At 27.5% G+C, this 18955-nt stretch overlaps 2 protein-coding genes across 6 annotated transcripts in view; one reads left to right on the top strand and one right to left on the bottom strand.

Annotated features, from left to right (window-relative positions):
- The window catches only part of LOC126863988 (protein held out wings), a 47079-nt gene extending 35370 nt beyond the window's left edge, over positions 1-11709 (top strand). For all 4 annotated transcript variants that reach the window (XM_050614812.1, XM_050614811.1, XM_050614810.1 and 1 more), the window contains exons 7-8: positions 1735-1862; positions 7361-11709. In XM_050614812.1, the coding sequence (XP_050470769.1) occupies positions 1735-1817 (83 nt within the window). In that variant the 3' untranslated portion in view covers positions 1818-1862; positions 7361-11709. The remainder of the gene's footprint in view (positions 1-1734; positions 1863-7360) is intronic.
- Positions 11710-12180: 471 nt separating this feature from the next.
- LOC126863985 (anaphase-promoting complex subunit 2) lies at positions 12181-16269 on the bottom strand. Of its 2 annotated transcripts, none has more exons than XM_050614801.1 (8): positions 15926-16269; positions 15324-15759; positions 14984-15222; positions 14692-14872; positions 14382-14607; positions 14078-14262; positions 12890-13435; positions 12181-12810 (listed from the first exon to the last, which is right to left on the bottom strand). In XM_050614801.1, exons 1-8 carry the CDS (start codon positions 16022-16024, stop codon positions 12371-12373), a joined length of 2352 nt encoding a protein of 783 aa, XP_050470758.1. In that variant the 5' UTR covers positions 16025-16269; the 3' UTR covers positions 12181-12370. The 2 variants fall into 2 exon arrangements, with proteins under 2 accessions (XP_050470758.1, XP_050470759.1); XM_050614802.1 differs by having other exon boundaries at positions 15941-16267.
- Positions 16270-18955: the final 2686 nt, after the last annotated feature.

Below are 18955 nucleotides of genomic sequence, written 5' to 3'. Positions count from 1 at the left end.
AAATAATATATTAGGGACCAAATACTCTGGTGCAACTATCTGTACGCATGTAAATATTTATTGATCTGTCTAGTTCTATACGTTCGACAATGTAAGCAGTATTTAATAAGTGTTTTTTTTCGAATGAAATCTGAAAATAGCTGTGAAAGATTGTATTGGCCTATTTCGTAAAAAAAAATTTTAAGAATTATAAAATCTTTTATATTATAAATATTATTTATGGAAATTATTAACAAACGGTATAGCCTGACTAGTAAAACTATTTGTGCAAAATAACACCATATTAGAGAATTCAGAGGATATGTTTAATTAAGCTTTTTAGTAAAAAGTACTCAATAATCTTATGTGCAATGATGACATTTATGTAAATTACTGTGTATTGTAGCAACGTGATTTGAATAATAGTTTTATAACAGTTTAATTATTACGATTCATTACAAATAAATAAAATAATTAATTACGAATACCTATTATTAACGAACAAATAAGCAATAATTGTCCACTGTTTGTTGACTTCTCTATAGCCATGAAACGTGAAGAATTTTAATATACATATAGCTAAAATTTGCTAAACGTGATAGTGTAATTTCTTAAAAACCATATAAATATATCTGTTTATTGTATTTAATATATATATATATATATATATATATATATATATATATATATATATATCGTATTTTCGATAGATAATAAGAAAAAAAAAATTGTAAAGAAAGATAATTTGTAATGCGCATGTCTAATACTTCGATAATTAGTATCATCGACGATTAGTACTAGACATACGTAAAGCAAATATATTTCAAATATCTTTAACGTGTTAACGAAATTTATGATGCTATTTTTTTAATAGCAAGGTATAAGATGAAAATATTCGATTCGCTCTACGTTAAGATTTGCCGTATGGATACACAAATTGCAATAAACTGCAAAAAAATGTTACATATATAGAAGAAATCGATGATCGGATGACGTATAATTACTAAGAATTATTTCATTTCTTATTTAAGAAATAAGTTTTATTTAATAAATACAATCTACATAATTCTTAAATAGAAATACGTATATGTACGCGCCCGTGTATATTTGCTAATAGCTTAATTAATATTAAAAAGTAATGGATGAAGGAAGAAGACGGTTTAAAAGAACGAACGTATATCTTCTCTAGTTAATCTTTATTTTTACGAACGCAAATATTCGTTGTTGAAAATCTTGTAAAGAAAATTGGTGTTTTAGATCCATAAGATTATTATACACTATGAATATATACATAGATATAGTAAGATATAGTAAAAATTTGAAATAATTAATAATACACGTACACATACATATATGTACATATATATAACGCTTTTATGCTATTTCATTTCAGGGGATAGGATAATATCTATACGATAATAACTTTTCTGTTTCAAATTTGAAGATTGAACGCAAACTAATAAAGAGCATAGGAAAAGTGATTTGTGAAATTGTGCTCGAATTGTGCTTATACACGTTTAAATATAAAATATATGTATAAGATGTAAGTGAGAGCATTGCGGAAACTAAAAGTGAGAAGAAAAGTATGCAAGATAGAAGCATTGGCTATTAGTTTGCGTTTTAATCGTAAACTTGTAGATAACTTTAATTTGCTATTATTGTTTATAGCGGCAGTTATGTGACCTGCCGAGGACTGGATAATAATAAATACATGTGGAAACAGATGAATTAAACAGATTTGTATGTTGGGGACAGGTGCAGCAGCCGCTGCAAAGCAACGTAGACACTTGGGTCAGATTCGCGAGCACCCTTATCAAAGGGCTGGTGCTTTGTCGTGAATCCGGAGAGCGCAATCACAATACTGTACGCGCCTCCGTGAAAAGGTTAGTTTCTTAGAAACGTTCCATTTTTTGTATACTATTCCCACAACTATTATTTTCGTAATATCTATATATCCGTATCTACAGTCTATACGTGTGCATAGACAAAGATATTTATCATCTATCTTCTTTTATATTGTATTCTATTTTATTTTGTATTATATTCCTGTATATATATTATATATACTCATAAAGAGATATAGATATATAGATATTATATATATTATGTGTATAATGTCTTTCTCTTTCATATAGTGCACACTACATGCAGGAAATGTCTTCTTTTTATAGAATTGACTGATTTTTCTTAAACTTTGTTACTTTCAACTATTATGATGTTAGAATGAAACTAATAACTCGTTATGCGAAACTTATACACCTACTTATGTTTTTATACGGTTGATAGGTCCTTGCAGAAATTATGTGACAAAATATAATGCATCTTTATGTTGTAAACTTGTAAAGACAATTATATGTGCATGCATACACATATATATAGAGTATGTAAGAACAGAAAAGAGCGAACGGGAAACGACAGGTCAAGTCTAACTTTTCTGAGAAGAGAACTGTCAGGACTTATTGTTGCCATTTTAATTCGAATGAAACAGGATCCGCACAATATTGCTATAAAATAGAAAATAGTATAGAGTCAACTGTCGATATAATTGAACTTAATTAAAATCGAGGAAATATGAAACAGAATTAGACTACAAACCTAAGAAAAAGTACCAAAAAGAAACTTTTAGCAAAGAGGATTGAAAACGAATGAACATTTTTGCCATATTCGAATGGCACTGTTTGTGCCAATCGTATGAAAAGAGAATTAAATTTTTTTTCTATTCCAATGTCAAATTAAAGTTATTGTCAGAGATCCGTGTAAAGGCAGAATTGGGTGTACATTCACTTGAAGTTGAAAAAGGTAAACGATTATATCGTAGATGTATAATGTTTGAGATTTTATACATTTCTTCCTCTTATACGTTTAATTTCATCTTCTTATAAGTTTATCGCAGCTAACAATTACCTATTTACTAGTCAGTCATAATATCTTGCATCATAATAATAACTGTGTAAATGTCAAAAAATTGCATGCATTCCATAGACATGAATATGAAAGTCAAATTTAAATTGTTTATGGTCATATGAGAAAGCTTCAAGGTTCGAGAAAAATCACTTACATTCATTAAAAAAGATCCTTCCCTTTTCGTTCTTGTTCTACAACATCTTTTTTCTGTACTTCTAAGCCAAAAATTTATTCTTTTACATATTTATATTACAAACCGAGTAATCAATAACTTGCTATTATTATTATTTTAGCCATGAAATAATGTCAGTTTAAATTCAAAATAATTGATAGTAACGGGTATTTATCCAAAGTATTATAGTAGAAGTATTTTTCACTTTTTTTTTTTTAGCATTTTGCTCTTTATAAATAGGTAATGAATTACAATTAATAAATCGTAATGGAGATATCGGTGAGTTTTAATTTTTTTATTATACGTATAAGTATAATGTAACATATAAGAAGGTAATAGCAGAATTATGGTGCCTTTTCAAAAAATGTATATGACAACAATGAAATTATTTACAAATTTTATTGTGATATGTAGAGATACAAATGTGTTGCGTTTATTGAATCTTTTATATGTGGGAATTGATTAAAACGCGTAGTATTCGAATAAATATGTTTGAGTCTTGCATAAAGTGCGAATGATGTATCGTACCATTAACCATATAAAAAAATTTGCTAATAAATCGTAAAGTTCTAGACTGAAAGTAGAGACAGGAATCTTTTGTATGATGTAATATACATCTGTTTTATGTATGTTAAAAACACTTTTAATTCAAATTTACATCTAAATTAAAAAAAAAAAAATGTACCAATAATTTTATTTTCGTATAAAACATTGCAATTTTTTATTCCTTTTTATTTACTATACAACTTTTTAAACAATGATCTTTTAATATGTTTAACATGTTATATAAAGAATATCTTTGAAGAATACTTTGATCTTCTTTTTTATTTGTAAGTTAATTAATCCAATACTGACGTTAATGTAGTAATATTTTCAGTGTTCTACAATAATATCTTTCTTGTAAAATTCATCATTTACATAAAACAAAAATCAAACGAATACGTAATTATTTTCAAATATAATTGCATATTGGTAAAACGCGAATTTCACGTAATGTTTCAATTATTGTAATTTGTAAATTTGAAATGTTTTTAAACTGAAAAATATCTATATCAAAGAAAATTTCGAAATTTTTTGTTTGTAAAACTTTAAATCTTTTAATTAAGCGTAAGATGGAACCTCACATTGAAGATTCGTTTATACGCGTAAAATAATCTTGGAAATAGATTCGATCCTTTATTATTAAGAAAGAGTTTTATCAAAATTCTAGTCGATACTATTGTTGAATTATAATATAAAATTTATAATAAATATGAAATTTAGTTAAATATATTTTATGAAAGACTCAAATCATACTATATTTCGTATTAAATAATTTTTAACATATTATATGTTGAAAGGAATTTTTACTTTGCAAATTAGGTTTTTTTGGAATTTCTCTTTCGACGGTTTGAATAAGTAATAACGTTATTCAGTATTGTAGAAGTGGGTATGGTTAGTGATTTTGTACAACATTAAAGGATCCGATACATATTACCTTTTATACCCTTCACATGCACAATTGAAATAAAAGTTAAAGTTTCAAGGTAATGTTGACTCCCCGCAATTAGGTATAAAGACTAAATATCTTTAAAAAATATATATTACTCCTTCTGTCTTCTTTGCATCATGAAACAAGAAGATAAATGATGGAGAGACTGCGGTATGGTATGGGTGCGCACCTACCCATTCTTTTTCTAAATCTTTTTTACTTCTACACGATTTGTCCGCATTTTTATATTAGTGCTAATCTGAAATCTTCATATTATAGCTATTGATAATCAATGAGAGTACCGTTATCATTGTCGAAGGATAATTGATATAGGATGTACATGAATAAAAACAATACTTTAAAAGTAAAAACGAAAAAAGAAAATAAAAAATACGTTCGAAGAAGAGCAAATATAAATATAAAATACAGCTCTGAAAATAATATTGCGTACTACGACTGATTTAATATTTAACTACGACATAATATGTAATCTTTATTCAAAGATCACGTATGTGACCATACATCAAAATCGATAAATTTTTTGGCAACTTGTGCCTGTGGAACACTTATTCATTCCATTTACGTCTGCCTTTTTGTGCGTGTACATTTATACGATATACATACGTGTGTACACGTGCGTGTCGTACGTGTATTTCAAATAAATATTTATACAAAGTACAAGAAGAGTAGTTTCTTTTTATTTCGAATGAAGAAAAATGACAGGGGTGGTACTACGATACGATGCGAAGGCTTAAGCTACGAAGAAGTATAGTACTTTATCGTATTATTTTTCAACTTCGGATGTTTTCGTTCCACTTGAATCCAGGACATCACTTATATCGCACGAAAATATGCGAATTTAGAAGTACATGTACCTAAAAATTTGCCTGTATATATCGTATTAATTTAATCATTATTCTCTTTAACGTCTCGGGAAACTTACTCGACTAATTTTACCAAAAGTTACAAGTTTTTTCGACGCGTTGTAAACAATTTTTTTTAACAATTTTTGCCAAACTTTATTATCTAGAAATAAAATATTTTATATTTTAATCCTAAAAATGCATCCTATATCCTTTTTTATGTATCATCACTAACAATACCACGCATAATTTACAATGGCACCTTTATTATAGAAGCGATTTCATTTTTTACACAAAACGTATAACTATGCATTGTCTTTATAAAACTAACCAGAAATGCTCCACATGGCCAAGTTGACACTAACTTGATGTTTCTATTCACATATATACATATATATACATATATATATATATCTTCATGTAGCCTATATAATATTTTTATCAGAATAACAGGCACACCAACAAAAGTAATAATCTGGATGAAAAAATCTAAAGAATATTCATTATTTTGATAAACTTAACGAAAATGTAGTGTGTTGAATTTTCTTTGTTATTTTATGCTTAAATAATAATGCAACACGTTCATCCTGTGTTTACTGTAAGTGTTAATTGTAGAATAATGGAGAATATATTGAAAAAGAAGGGAAGATGGGAAAAAGTGAGGACAAAATTTATCCAGATGATTCTTAGGGGAAACAAGCATTGAAAATATTCAACAACAACGTAATTACAAAATAGTCAATTGTGAGCAGAAATTTTGAGATATTGAATCTACCTGACAGGTTTTCCTTTGTACATGTTTTGCTGGACAATTAACGCTACGTATTTATATAATGTAAACAGATCTTAACACCATATGCAAAGGTATGCTTTTTTCAGAGATTGTAAAATAGACCTATTTTATTGTACGGCACGCGTGTAATTCATTGGCCTTTTGACACCTGCTTGATGATAGGATATTAATCGTTATAGTTAATACGATTCACAGTAATAATATTGCTGTAACTATGGATTTAATATCATACGTACGTACAGTGTCATTTAACGCTACTATATGGTGGCAGGTGCACACCCAAGCTGCCTACAAAATGATATAATTTTTTGGGAAATAACGAATTCCTCGCATTTTAAATAACTAAAAATCATCTTACCACCTACTATTCTAAGTCTGCTTTTTTACACTTGTTTATGTCTTTAAATCGTTCCGTTTTAGAATCTTGTACACAGTTTTATATATTTATCTTCTCGACTATCCTAAGCGCGGGGAGGGCACATGATTATGTGAAACTTATAACCAAAATACATAGTTTAACCCTCTAATGATCGATCGAATTTCTTTTATAAGAGAAAGACAGAAAAAAGCAATCATCATGTCAGATCATGCGCATTGTAACAATAATAACGAAGCTTGGAAAAATGATGAAATCCTCTAAATTATATGTATAGCTGCATACATATATGTCAAGTTTACGAACTTTCGGTAATTAGAGGGCTGTTAATTGTAAACGATGAATGACAAGTAACGAAGTATGAGCTTCATTTCATCGATATATAATATTCTGACAATGTTTCTATCACGTGTATCATGTTTTATATGAAATAAATGCTTATACACTAATATTGACCAAAAGGGAGTGCGAAGCAGTTGCTTGTTAATCGTTATTTCTTTGATTATACTCGTTTCGTTAGACGTTAACTTTTACTTTTTATACGTGAATACGTACCTTGAATTAATAAAACGAATCTCTTATTAGGCGATCGGGCAAATGAATTCCTTTTAATCGTTTAATAATTTAGGTAACTTAAAATGCAAAGATATCTAAGGAAAGGCAATGCTTCCCACTAACTACATTTCTTTCAACTATCGAACTGTTCAAAAACTTAATGTTAACATGAATCGATCATAATTAAATTACTAACAATCTGTTTTTCTTTTCTTTCTTTTTAACCTTGGTTGCCCATGGCCTATAGGCTTGGAGTGCTAACAATGGAATCCACTCGCCCCGTGCTAACACCTGGACTCTGGAACAACATCCGCGTTCGATCGGTTCACCAACCAGATGACCACCTTCGCCGTTCGCATCACCAGCCCTGTTGTTCGTCAAGTTTATCCATCCTGTACCCTCTTCGTGTCTTTAAAATTGTACAGCCTTGTTTAAATTGCTTTGCTCGTTCCGCTAGCGTTCGTTTGTGCTGGCGTTTCCAACGTCAGACAGGTAATTAAGTCTCTGATTGTGAGTTACTTACCGACGAAAAAGGATCAATTTTCAACAAAAATCAATCAGGTTCATAATTAAATGCATCTTTATTTTTAACGCAAACAAAGCGATAATTTTGCAACATTTTTTTATCTCGAAGCAAAATTACAATTACTTCGGTTCTACTGCATAAATTTGAGAAATTTGTGTGAATTTCAATGAATCACCACTATAAAATTAATGCAATACCAACATTATTTATTATCAATTCTTTTGTTTCTTAAACATAACTATTTTGCGAAGTACATAGTTATTCGACTATTGTCTTTACGTATGTACCATCATCATTTTTCACGTTAAAATACTAACTTATTTATTATTAAAATACTAAATTTCAAATTTTTTCGTATAAAATGTTTCAAGGCGTGATATAACTAGAAAATAATAGATTTTCAACATTACTAAATTCACAATTATTGTTCATTGAATAATCTACAAAAAATCGCATATATATGCATAATTTGCAACATGTATAATACATGTAAATAGTGCGTACATCTATAGAAATTCTCCATAGCATATATCGTTATGAATTATATTCGCTAAATTTGTGACATGTCGTAATGTGGAACAATAGTACCTATCTTTTAAGTATCGTTCCGTTTATCTTCTTACTGTTATTATTTCTTCTTCATATTACCTACAATTTAAATTGAATATTTGTAAACCTTACTATATTTAGTAACGTCGATGCTTGAACGTATTTTTGCTACATATGCATATGTACGTGTGATTAATGAAAGTTGAGTTTCTAATAATATGCACAATGAAACATACATAAAAACACTATTCATACAACAAACAGAATCATAAACGTTTGTTCTACGAATTTTTAATACCTTGTAACTTCTGATTCCATTATATGTATAGCACTTCTAGCTGAATAATGTTCTCAAAGGCGATTGACTCGATATTACTTTAATTTAATTGATATGTACGAAAAATTAAAATTTCAACAATACATATATGTACATATGCTATACATTTGTATAATGAATAAGTAGGAAATATTCAAAATTCTTACAAATTATTTTTCAATTTAATTTATCAGTAATATAAGAATCTCATTTTTCTGTTATATCACACCTCTTAGATGACATATATACTAAAAATTCATTTTAAACAATATGCATGTTTCTATTTAGTACAGTTTATCACAGATTATAAAATGAAGTTTTCTGCATAATAGCTATATCAATTTTTTTAGTACTTACGTCCTTATTAGAGCAATAAAATGAATAGGGAGAGAAAAGGGGCTAAAAATTTAAATAACATTATGTATTTTATATAACTTAGAAAATAATATATCCACATGTAATAGGTGCAATATAAAATCAAAATTTGTTTTCATTTTGATACTTTTTAATTGAAATTGAATAGTTTAACCCGCGAAAAGAACAAATCTCTAAATAAAAATTTAAGAATATTTTTGTTTTAATGTTAAGTGAGAGCTATTTACAGAGATAAAGTTTTACACCAGTAATAGCATGTTAAATAATTGTTATATTAATAGACGATGAACTATAACATAACACAAAAATATACAATTTTACGTGTCAAATTTAATTATAATTATTATTTACTAGATACTTTGTATCTAACTTTCTGAATTTACAACTCATTAATTTGATCAAGAAAAGCTAAAAAAATCAAAATATATTTGAAGATATTAATTAATTATTAAGAATATAAAATGTCTCTTTAAATACGTATATTAGTTTGTTGTGTGGCTAGGAAGAATCTCCACTTTTTAACAAAGAGATACATATGTAATATTTTATTATTTTATAATTTGAAAATTCTGTTATGTAATATTACGGTGCAATTTATTTGTAAAATAATAGACTTTGATCATTTATTGAATATTTTCAATTTTACTTATCTAGATAAATTCACAAAGAAACCATTTATTTTTCTTTCCTTTTTATAAATGTAGATTAGGAAGGGTTGTTTATAAAAACGATATTTCTACAAATGGTGAGCAATTTAATTAAGACAAAGAACAGCATATGGAAGTTGTTTACTACCTTCATCGCTATTTGGAATATATCTACATTTATAATGTTATATAATGAAGTTATCTATATATAATAGAAGAGAGTGTTTATATGTGAGATTGATTTATTTACCAGTCAATAATATCATTTAGATATACAAATAATATTCTGTTAATCATTTAGATTTGCCATATGTACATGTAATAAGAACTTTCTATCATGTTCATTTATGTATATTTGATGATCTGTGTAACATGCTTGTACTTTAAACAAGCATTTTGAACATTTTCAACTATATAAGGACAAACAACTATTACTTTGTGTAAATAGATTATAATTCATGATCTAATCGTACTAAGAGTGATCTGAATTCTACTTAAGTTTATAGCTTAAAGTAGTATATCCACTATATTTTAATACAATATGTAATTCAAAATAATGATGCAAAAAAAACACAGATATTTTACAAAAGTACATACATATGTAGGAGCGGGGGAAGTTGAAAATTGATGAAACTTTTGCCGTGTATTTAGTGCAATGATGATATCATTAATATATACATATATATATATATATATGTATATATTACACATATGTATATATGTATCTATCTTTGAGTCACACATAAAATAATAACATAGAAATATATACATATTTTACTTCTTATTTGGTCTTATATAAATGTCCTGGTTTTGAAAATCACTAAAATATATTCTTTGATATTTGGACCGATTGGATTAAATTTGATTGTTGGACTTTAATACTAAGTAAAATATAATAGAGCATTAAATATTAATTACCCTTTTTAAATAAAAAATAATACAGATTATTTTTAGTGAATGATATTAATTACTGATTATGTATTAAAAATCTATATATTATTTGATTGGAATGATAATTATATAATCAAATTTTTATCATACTTTCCCTTAATAATAAAGGTTTTATAACTGCATCATAGGGAGTAAAAGTGTTATAAATTTCAAAAATTAAAAAGATTTGTTTACAATAATCAATATATAATATTCGACAACTTCTAGCAATCTCAAACAAAAGTTCTTTCTTCTATTTTTTCTTCTATTGATACTTTTTCTTCTATTTTCTTAGAAACAAAAAATTTTTAATCTTACGTATATATAAATATATCATATATAGATTATGAAATACTTACATTCATATGTATCATTACTAGATTCAAGACGTTTGATATGTATCTCAAATTCGGCAAAATTGTCTCTATTTTTTAACTTTCCCTTTTAATATTAAACAAATTATTATATGTATTCATTGACTGTTTATATGTAGATGAACTTATATATTTTTTAAGTCTTATACAGTTACAGGTACATACACATGTTACAAAATACGCATACAAATTTTTAAAAACATAAAAAACAATTTAGAAATAACAATATGATATATCATATTATCACTATGATATATTGTTCTCATATACGAGACATTGTTTTTGAAATGAATGTATGATATATAATCATTAATATTTAATCACAGTCAAAGAATTAACATTGTATTTTTTTATTATATTTGGAAAACTGTAACTTTGAAATGTTAATAATATTAACATTAATAATCTATTTACTATTAATAATCAGTCATGGCAAGAACTAGTTAATATTTGTTTAATTCTATAGTGTTTTAAATTTGCTAACAGTATGTAACATATATGTATATATGTCACAAAACATTAAAGATACTTTCATCAAAATTATTTTAATTGGATTAGATTATTTAAAAATATTTGACATTGAGATCAAGGAGTAAATATCATTTATATTCACAATACTTATTCAAATAACATGTATATGTACCTTTATATGCATATATGTATACATACATAGATTTATATATGTATGTATGTATACAATTTTGTTATTAAGAATATTTGTATTTACTATTTACGTTTATTACAATAGTTGCTTAATTCTTGTCAAAATTTATAAAATGATTTGTTTTATATTTTATTTTATTGTTGATATTTCTGTCAACAATGCAAGATATGTAGCAAGTATAGGTCAAAATATAAAATAATTTTATTTTCAAATTATCTAAAAGATTTATTTATTAAATGTGTAATTAAGGTTTTCCATTGTTCATTGCAATTTTTCCATACATATCAGAGAAGGGTAAGAAAGATTGCTGTATAAATATAATAATAACATTTTGATATTTTTAAGTATAGAGGAGTATACTTTATAAAAAATTGTGCTGCAAATGATGTGAATGGTATGCAAAGATGATATTAATTTCTTCGAGAAACTAAAATATAATATATAATTAAACTATAATGTGCATGTATATATAATACTTAACTATGCAGGCAACTACATTAATATATTGAATTTATTATATTATGCATTTTTTTTATAAATGCATTACAGAAATATTTTGTTATAACTGTATCTATTATCTGATTAGTAACGATTAAATTATCTGATTAGTTACTGATTAGTAAATTATCTGATTAGTTACTGATTAGTAAATTATCTGATTAGTAATTTACGCGTTAGAAAAAAAGTAATTCTCACTTTCATCTTTATTATACAGTACATAAAATTTCATTGTTGCTCAGTATATTAAACTATGGGTTTAAACAGTATTATACAGATTAATTTTTATTATTAATCTTATTGTATGAAATCAGCTTTTAAACATTGATGAGTTTATCGCATATTATACATCATATAATACAAAGAATTAAATAATAATTATGATTTTGGTAAACGATATAAGCCACCTGAAAATAATAGTTGATGTTCTCTCACTTTTCTATCAAGAAATTGTCTCAATTCAGGTAAGCCACATTCCATTGCTCCTGGACCTTGAGACGCGAACATTTTTAACATTTGATGAATTCTTTCTAAAGGCATAGAATCTAAATTGGTTAGCATGCCAACAATATAAGACCAAAACACTTGAAGTTCTTCCTCCCTCTGATCACTTGCAGATGCCATTGCACTTTCTACTTCTTCTTCCAGAACGATGTCTGATAAAGATCTGGTTTTCGTCGAACTTTCTTCTTGTAATATGAAGACATCATTAGAAATTTCTTTCAAAAGACCCTGTGAAACCCAAAAAGATATTTTTCTTCTTAACACAGTTGCAGGGGCATGCATTATTTCTGCAAGTTCTTCTAGAGCCCATTCTTCTGCAAGTTGAAAAATACAATAAATATATTAATATTAAACAAATTTAAGGATGTTAACATGTGCATAAATATTTCTTACTCTTATCTTGAAAATGTAAGATTATTGTAGCATGTATGGGTGTTACATTTATATCTAATTTTCTATCTTTTAATTCAATTTCTAAATTAACATTTCCGAGATGAGGTTTCCAACAAAGTGTTCTATTTCCTTTTAGAGTTTCAAATGCTTTTACATATTTGTTTAATTGGTCCTGTACAATTTTAGGTAACTCTAATTTCCAGTTTTCTTTAAATGGTGGCCAAAACTGTGCTGATAATATCAATGCAGATGTAGGGAAGTGCTCTTTTTCTAAAGTGTAACTAGCATCAGATTGTATATGTCCATCTATTCTTTTAGAATCATATACATCTTTTAACATAACTTCACAGTAATGAAGTTGATTTTCTCCAAAACGCCTTTTCAATAATTCTAAATGACGGATTTCTCGTTCAGTATGATAATTTAATTGAGACAGTAGTCTGTCTGCTAATAATGTACGATATTCATTTACAAATAGATCTTGACTACCATATACATTTACTAACATCGATATTATATCTGACATTCTGCGTTGTGCTGATTTTGCTATAAAAAAGAGATTTAAATCTATTTTAGTAAGCCCAAATGTGCACTTTGTAAGATTTATTACATAATAATGTATAAAAAAATTAGTTAAAATTTAAATAGGAATGTTGTAAAGAAAATTCTATTAAAATTAAAAAGAGGTTGTGCAGCCAGGTATTTATAAAATAAATTTGCAAGTTTAAATATATTGAAAATACTACATACTACATACTACATACTACAATATTGCAGTAAAACATTTTCTTAGTTTATGCAATAGTTGCATACACAAGATCTTTTGATTGTTTTAATAAATACAGAATGGAAATATTCAAATTAGGTAAATTTTAGTGGTCATAAAGAAGGTTCTTTTTATCATATCTGCATATCAATAATAATCCTAAATACTTCTAATTCTAAATAATTCTAAAATCTACTTATAATAGATATATAACAGACTTATATATATATAGATTTTGAATTGTTATCTAAGTATTACGTAATCAGATATGTAAATAGAAACAAATGTATCTTAAATGGAAACATAACCAATACAACATTCCTTGGAGGAGACATATTTCTATTATTTTAGTATAAAACATAAAATTCATATTCAGTGTTTTGACTAATCATCTTAAAACACCTTAGATGTTATAAACATACCAGGATCAGCATCAACAGGATCTGGCATCCATTTGTCCCAATCTTCATTTTCTTCATCGCCAGAACCATCATCTAATTGTAAAGATTCGCCCTTGACTAGTTCATCAGCTAGATCACTTGGTGAATCATCAAGCAAATCACTCACTACGCAACGTACAGTATCCTCTCTGGTTCTTAAATAAATTCTAAATAATATGTAAAAGCGTTTAAATATTTTGTGAAAAAGTTCATTGGTGATTTAACAGATTATAATTAGTACACTTTAATAATTGTTAATAAGATATGATTTTAATATAATAGTTACTTAATAGGTTCTGTTATTGTTTCAAGGAGGACACCTGTAGGATCCAATTGTCTCAATGCTCTTATAGCTGCAATATAAGCTGTTATTATATCTGGTGTATTTACACCTGGATGTAATAATCTCGTTTTTAATGCTTCTTGTAGACTTTCTATTAGGACTTTACGTAAATCAGTTCGTTCTAGACAAATACGTAAATCATCTATTGCAGGTTGAGAATCAGGATACTCTAAACATAAAAAACAGTATAAGTAACATAAATATGAATGTAGCAAGTATAAGAAGATATATGTGTGAATTATATTTTAATAACCTATTATGATGTCAAAGAGTTGTTCAATTCTAAATCTTGTATATGTTTCATATAAAAAATGAGAAAGTTTCTGTTTAAATTTGTCTATAGCACTACGAGTTTGATTCGTCAAAGATACAACCTTTGAAAAACCACCAGAATATATTCTTATTAACCAACTCATAACAACCGTTTCAAGCCACTGTGAAATAAAATATAAAACATGACATTGATTATATTATTCATTGCATTCAAGAAGTCAGGCAAGTACAGTTTATATTATGTAAGTGGAGTATGTATAACAAAATCTTACATTTTCTAATGATTTTAATTGTGACACATCGAATGTTTTATCACATGATTGACTGACATGATTTTTAATACGTATATGTATCAGTGATGTAAGAACATTACCAACTAATCTCTCTAATAGTTCTAATTCAATTAATTTTCTATTTGTTTCGTGGAACATAAATACAATCATTTGACACTGACATTTATCTACTTCCTGATAACAACCCATACATTGAGCAGTATCACTTCCAGTAGTTACTGCAAAGTAAACACTCAGTAGTACAGTAAGTAGAATATATAAATATTAAAATTTTGTTATTTACTTTCTTATAATTAAATTGTAACAGAAAACTAAGTACCTTGCGTAGAACTATCTGCACTACAAAATACATTAAACGCGATTTTATAAAATTGCTCAACTATGTGTTCGTAGTGAAGTGGTAACTGACTTAATAGCGTAGATCGTACAATTAATTTAAATTGACCTAGTACGTTGTTCCCATTTGTTGTAGATTGAGCTGTTTCATTTTGTGTTAAGTATTCTAACTTTTTTAATAATGGCAAAAATTCTGTTAAACTTATATATAATCCATCTACTGCATTTTTAAAATGTTCGAAACCTTGTTGTCCAGTCACATTATTTGTGAATTGTTTCCAAAATGTGGGTGCTACATTTTGCCGAATATATAACTCTATATGATAAATAACTATATCTTCAACAAATTGTGTCAAATTCAACCTCTTTATTTCTTTAATCACATCTGCAAATTCTTCATCTGTACATTCATTTTGAATCTAAAACAAATATTAAGTTACTTACTTTACAAATATTAAGTTATTATTTTAAACACATATTTCAAGAATATTATATGAATTTGATTATGTATTAAATTATAAGCACTCGATAAAGTATTCGTTACTACTAAGTATATTTTCAAGACAAGCAAATCTAGATATTTACCAAATATAAACAAACCTTTTCATATAAAATAGGAAATGCATACTGAACTTGAGGGAAAAAATCGTTTTTATTGATCTGAGATTTATCCATACTATACATATGTAATTTAACCAATTTTGAAATTATAATCACTTTTCATAATTGATTATCTGGTAATATTTTTCTTCTGAATTATTAAGAAATTAAAATATAAAATGTATTTAAATATATGTTAATCAAAAGAGAATATCGATCATACATTTTGGACTCTTTCAAAATAAATACAATATTTTGCTACATAAACTGCTGAAAAACTCGTCCACTGTTACTATTAATACAACAATACCTATTATAAATATAAACAAAAACATACACGACTAGCATTACGTAGTAAGGTTATTTCAGAAATGAATAGGAAGGGAGATCGTCAATACTCATGGACGATACGTATGTAGTAAAATTCAACTAAAGTCTGGGTACTAGTTGTAAAAGTAAGAGCCTCTCGTGGTCAATGACTGAACTAGTCGTACGTTTCGTCTCCAGTGTTTTTACTGGGAGAAATATGAGAATGCACAGCGAAAGAGGAAATGTGTAATCGTGCGACCCTGCTTCACTGCATTGTATCGGTAAATACTGTAAAGAAGAAATGTGCACATGGCACGAAGCAGTATCAGAACAAATATATGTGAATTGTAAGTATCCATTTGAGAATTCCTTCTGATAGTTTCTCGCAAGAGTACTGTCAAGTTGTATGTTCATTTAAGAAGAACTCTCAAAATCGTGTCATTTGAGATTCGTCTAGATAGTGTGTGAATCATATGCTAACATTCCGCAGTTCATTTTGAAACACGAGATGTATACTTGATCCGAAAATAGAAGTTTTATTAATGAGCTGAAACTAGAAAATAAACTATAAGTTGTCAATGATACCAGCAGAGAACGGTGTTAAATTAATGGAAGATTACAATAAATTATTTGCGAAAAATGTGGAATAAACAGAATGTGTTCTTTAAGTTGTATTGAAAAAATATGTTATATAAAATTCTATACTTCATTTATGATATAGATTATCCTATTTTATATATTATTTACAATTTCATAGGAAACTTCAATGTTAATTAAAAATTATATACATAATTTGATTGATATATTTGTGAGAATGACAGTTTATAAGAACGCGCATCCATTATAACTGTATAATAATATCGATAATAATATCAATAATCCACATATATAGACTGGGCCCAAGACTCAGAATCTATAAAGTACATATGTATATATATCTTTTTCTTTTCACAGAACAATATTGATGTATATCAGTGTTATTAATATTATATATATTCCAAAAGAATTTGAAGCAGAATTAACATATATATATATATATATATGTCGGGATAGCGTTGAGGATGGGGTTGGGAGCGTTTGATGAATCTTCATTGAAATTAGCCATCGTTGTGGTATAACAAAGGAACGGTTTATTAACACAAGTATGGATAACACAGATTTGACAATCAAACACGGCGATTAAGCGCCATTGGTTGGTTTTCTTCACATCTGGTATGTTCCGTTAGCAACTTTTATTATTCAATCGGAGACGGTGTCTACTGCCGTCGCTTCCTTAACCAAAATTGTCATCAACAAATCCGATAGTCCCGTGTCCTTAGACACATCCACCCTTAGCTTTCCTCAGACACAGTATCGTCAGTAAAACTCACTTATTCTTTATCCTTAGAATAGTCAACATATCTTTACCGGTCTCTACCCTTATAACAGTCACGTAGTTAACATATCGTTATAACTAAGTCTTAGATAACGTGGTTGGAGTGAATTGTGATTTATGTTAAGGGGGGGGGGGGGGGGAGGAGAGGTTAATTAGTACAAAAAAGACATGTTTTTGTGACGATACAGTTAAAATTTCTTTATTTTCTTTTCTTAAAGTATGACAATATTAAAAAATACGGCAATGGCAGCAATTATTCAGACGTGTCTCGGATAAAAGTATAATTGCGGTGCCCCTCAGAACTTGGTGCTGGATCATCAGAAATTAAAAAGTTAAAGTTCATTCGTTAGGTAACAGTTTTCCCCAGGTAACGCTGCGAAGATTTTTTCGAAATTTCAATTTTTCACTTTTTTGGAACACTTTGAAGGGAAAAACGCGATTTTGTGCGAAAATTTTCGGCTAATTTGTTATTTTAAAATAAAAATAATTAACAAATTTGAAAAACTTCTGTAGCGTTACCTGGAAAATTATGTACGGAAATAGTGTTCAAAATTTCAAAACGATGGGTGCAGTAGTTTTGAAGTAATTGGGGGAACCGACTTTGAAAACGTGAGTTGTGGGGAAAACGCTTTAAAGTTTTGAACACTAAAAAATCTGGTATAAAACGTTCATAAGCGAATTTTATCGGTTTACCTCTTCACTAGCGTAGCAATTGTTGAAAAGACTAATAAAAAATCAATTATCCTATAATATTTTTCACGATCCTTCGTAATTTGATCTTCAACAGTCACTTTTATTTTTTTAGCTGACGCGCTATTTGTTGAAGTGCCTTCGTATTTACGTTTATGCGGAGGTACAATTTTTCTAGGTTGATATAATCTCGAACCAGTTGATTGTCTATCAGATCTAGTAACTTTTTTAGGCATTTTAGTAAAGATTTAAAACAAAACTTAATGAAAATGGAATATTTACTCCTACACTAAATTTTTTACTCTACACTGACATAAAATATACAGTACAGGTATAAAGAGGTTTGTACTTAAGTCGTTAAGTACTACAAATAAAAAATGTCTGTGAAGTAACAATAGCACGCTCGGGTCGAGTAGGTAATATCATCCGACATGTATAAAAATACTCGTAACTTCGTCAATTTTGCTCCAATCGACTTGAAATTTTGACATAATATTCTTAAGATGTTATGCATTCAATTAAAAAAATAAAAAAAAGAATACAAAAAAGTTTTAAAACCTTACCCCCCCCCCCCCTTAATTCAGTGTATGTTACATTATGATTGCTGAATTCATAATAAAGTTCAATTAAAACAAAATTAA

Source organism: Bombus huntii, chromosome 3 (assembly GCF_024542735.1).
Source record: "Bombus huntii isolate Logan2020A chromosome 3, iyBomHunt1.1, whole genome shotgun sequence".
In the NCBI taxonomy this organism is placed as follows: Eukaryota; Metazoa; Arthropoda; class Insecta; order Hymenoptera; family Apidae; genus Bombus; species Bombus huntii.
This window is presented reverse-complemented; position numbering and strand designations above follow the sequence as displayed.

What these genes read in the sequence shown, in the direction of transcription:
- LOC126863985 (XM_050614801.1), bottom strand. Translation starts at nt 16,024, where the DNA reads ATGTATAGTATGGATAAATCTCAGATCAATAAAAACGATTTTTTCCCT. An exon ending in TGCAGATAGTTCTACGCAAG is followed by an intron (nt 15,223 to 15,323) that starts GTACTTAGTTTT and finishes TTTACTTTGCAG; the next exon opens with TAACTACTGGAAGTGATACT. An exon ending in AATTAAAATCATTAGAAAAT is followed by an intron (nt 14,873 to 14,983) that starts GTAAGATTTTGT and finishes TTTATTTCACAG; the next exon opens with TGGCTTGAAACGGTTGTTAT.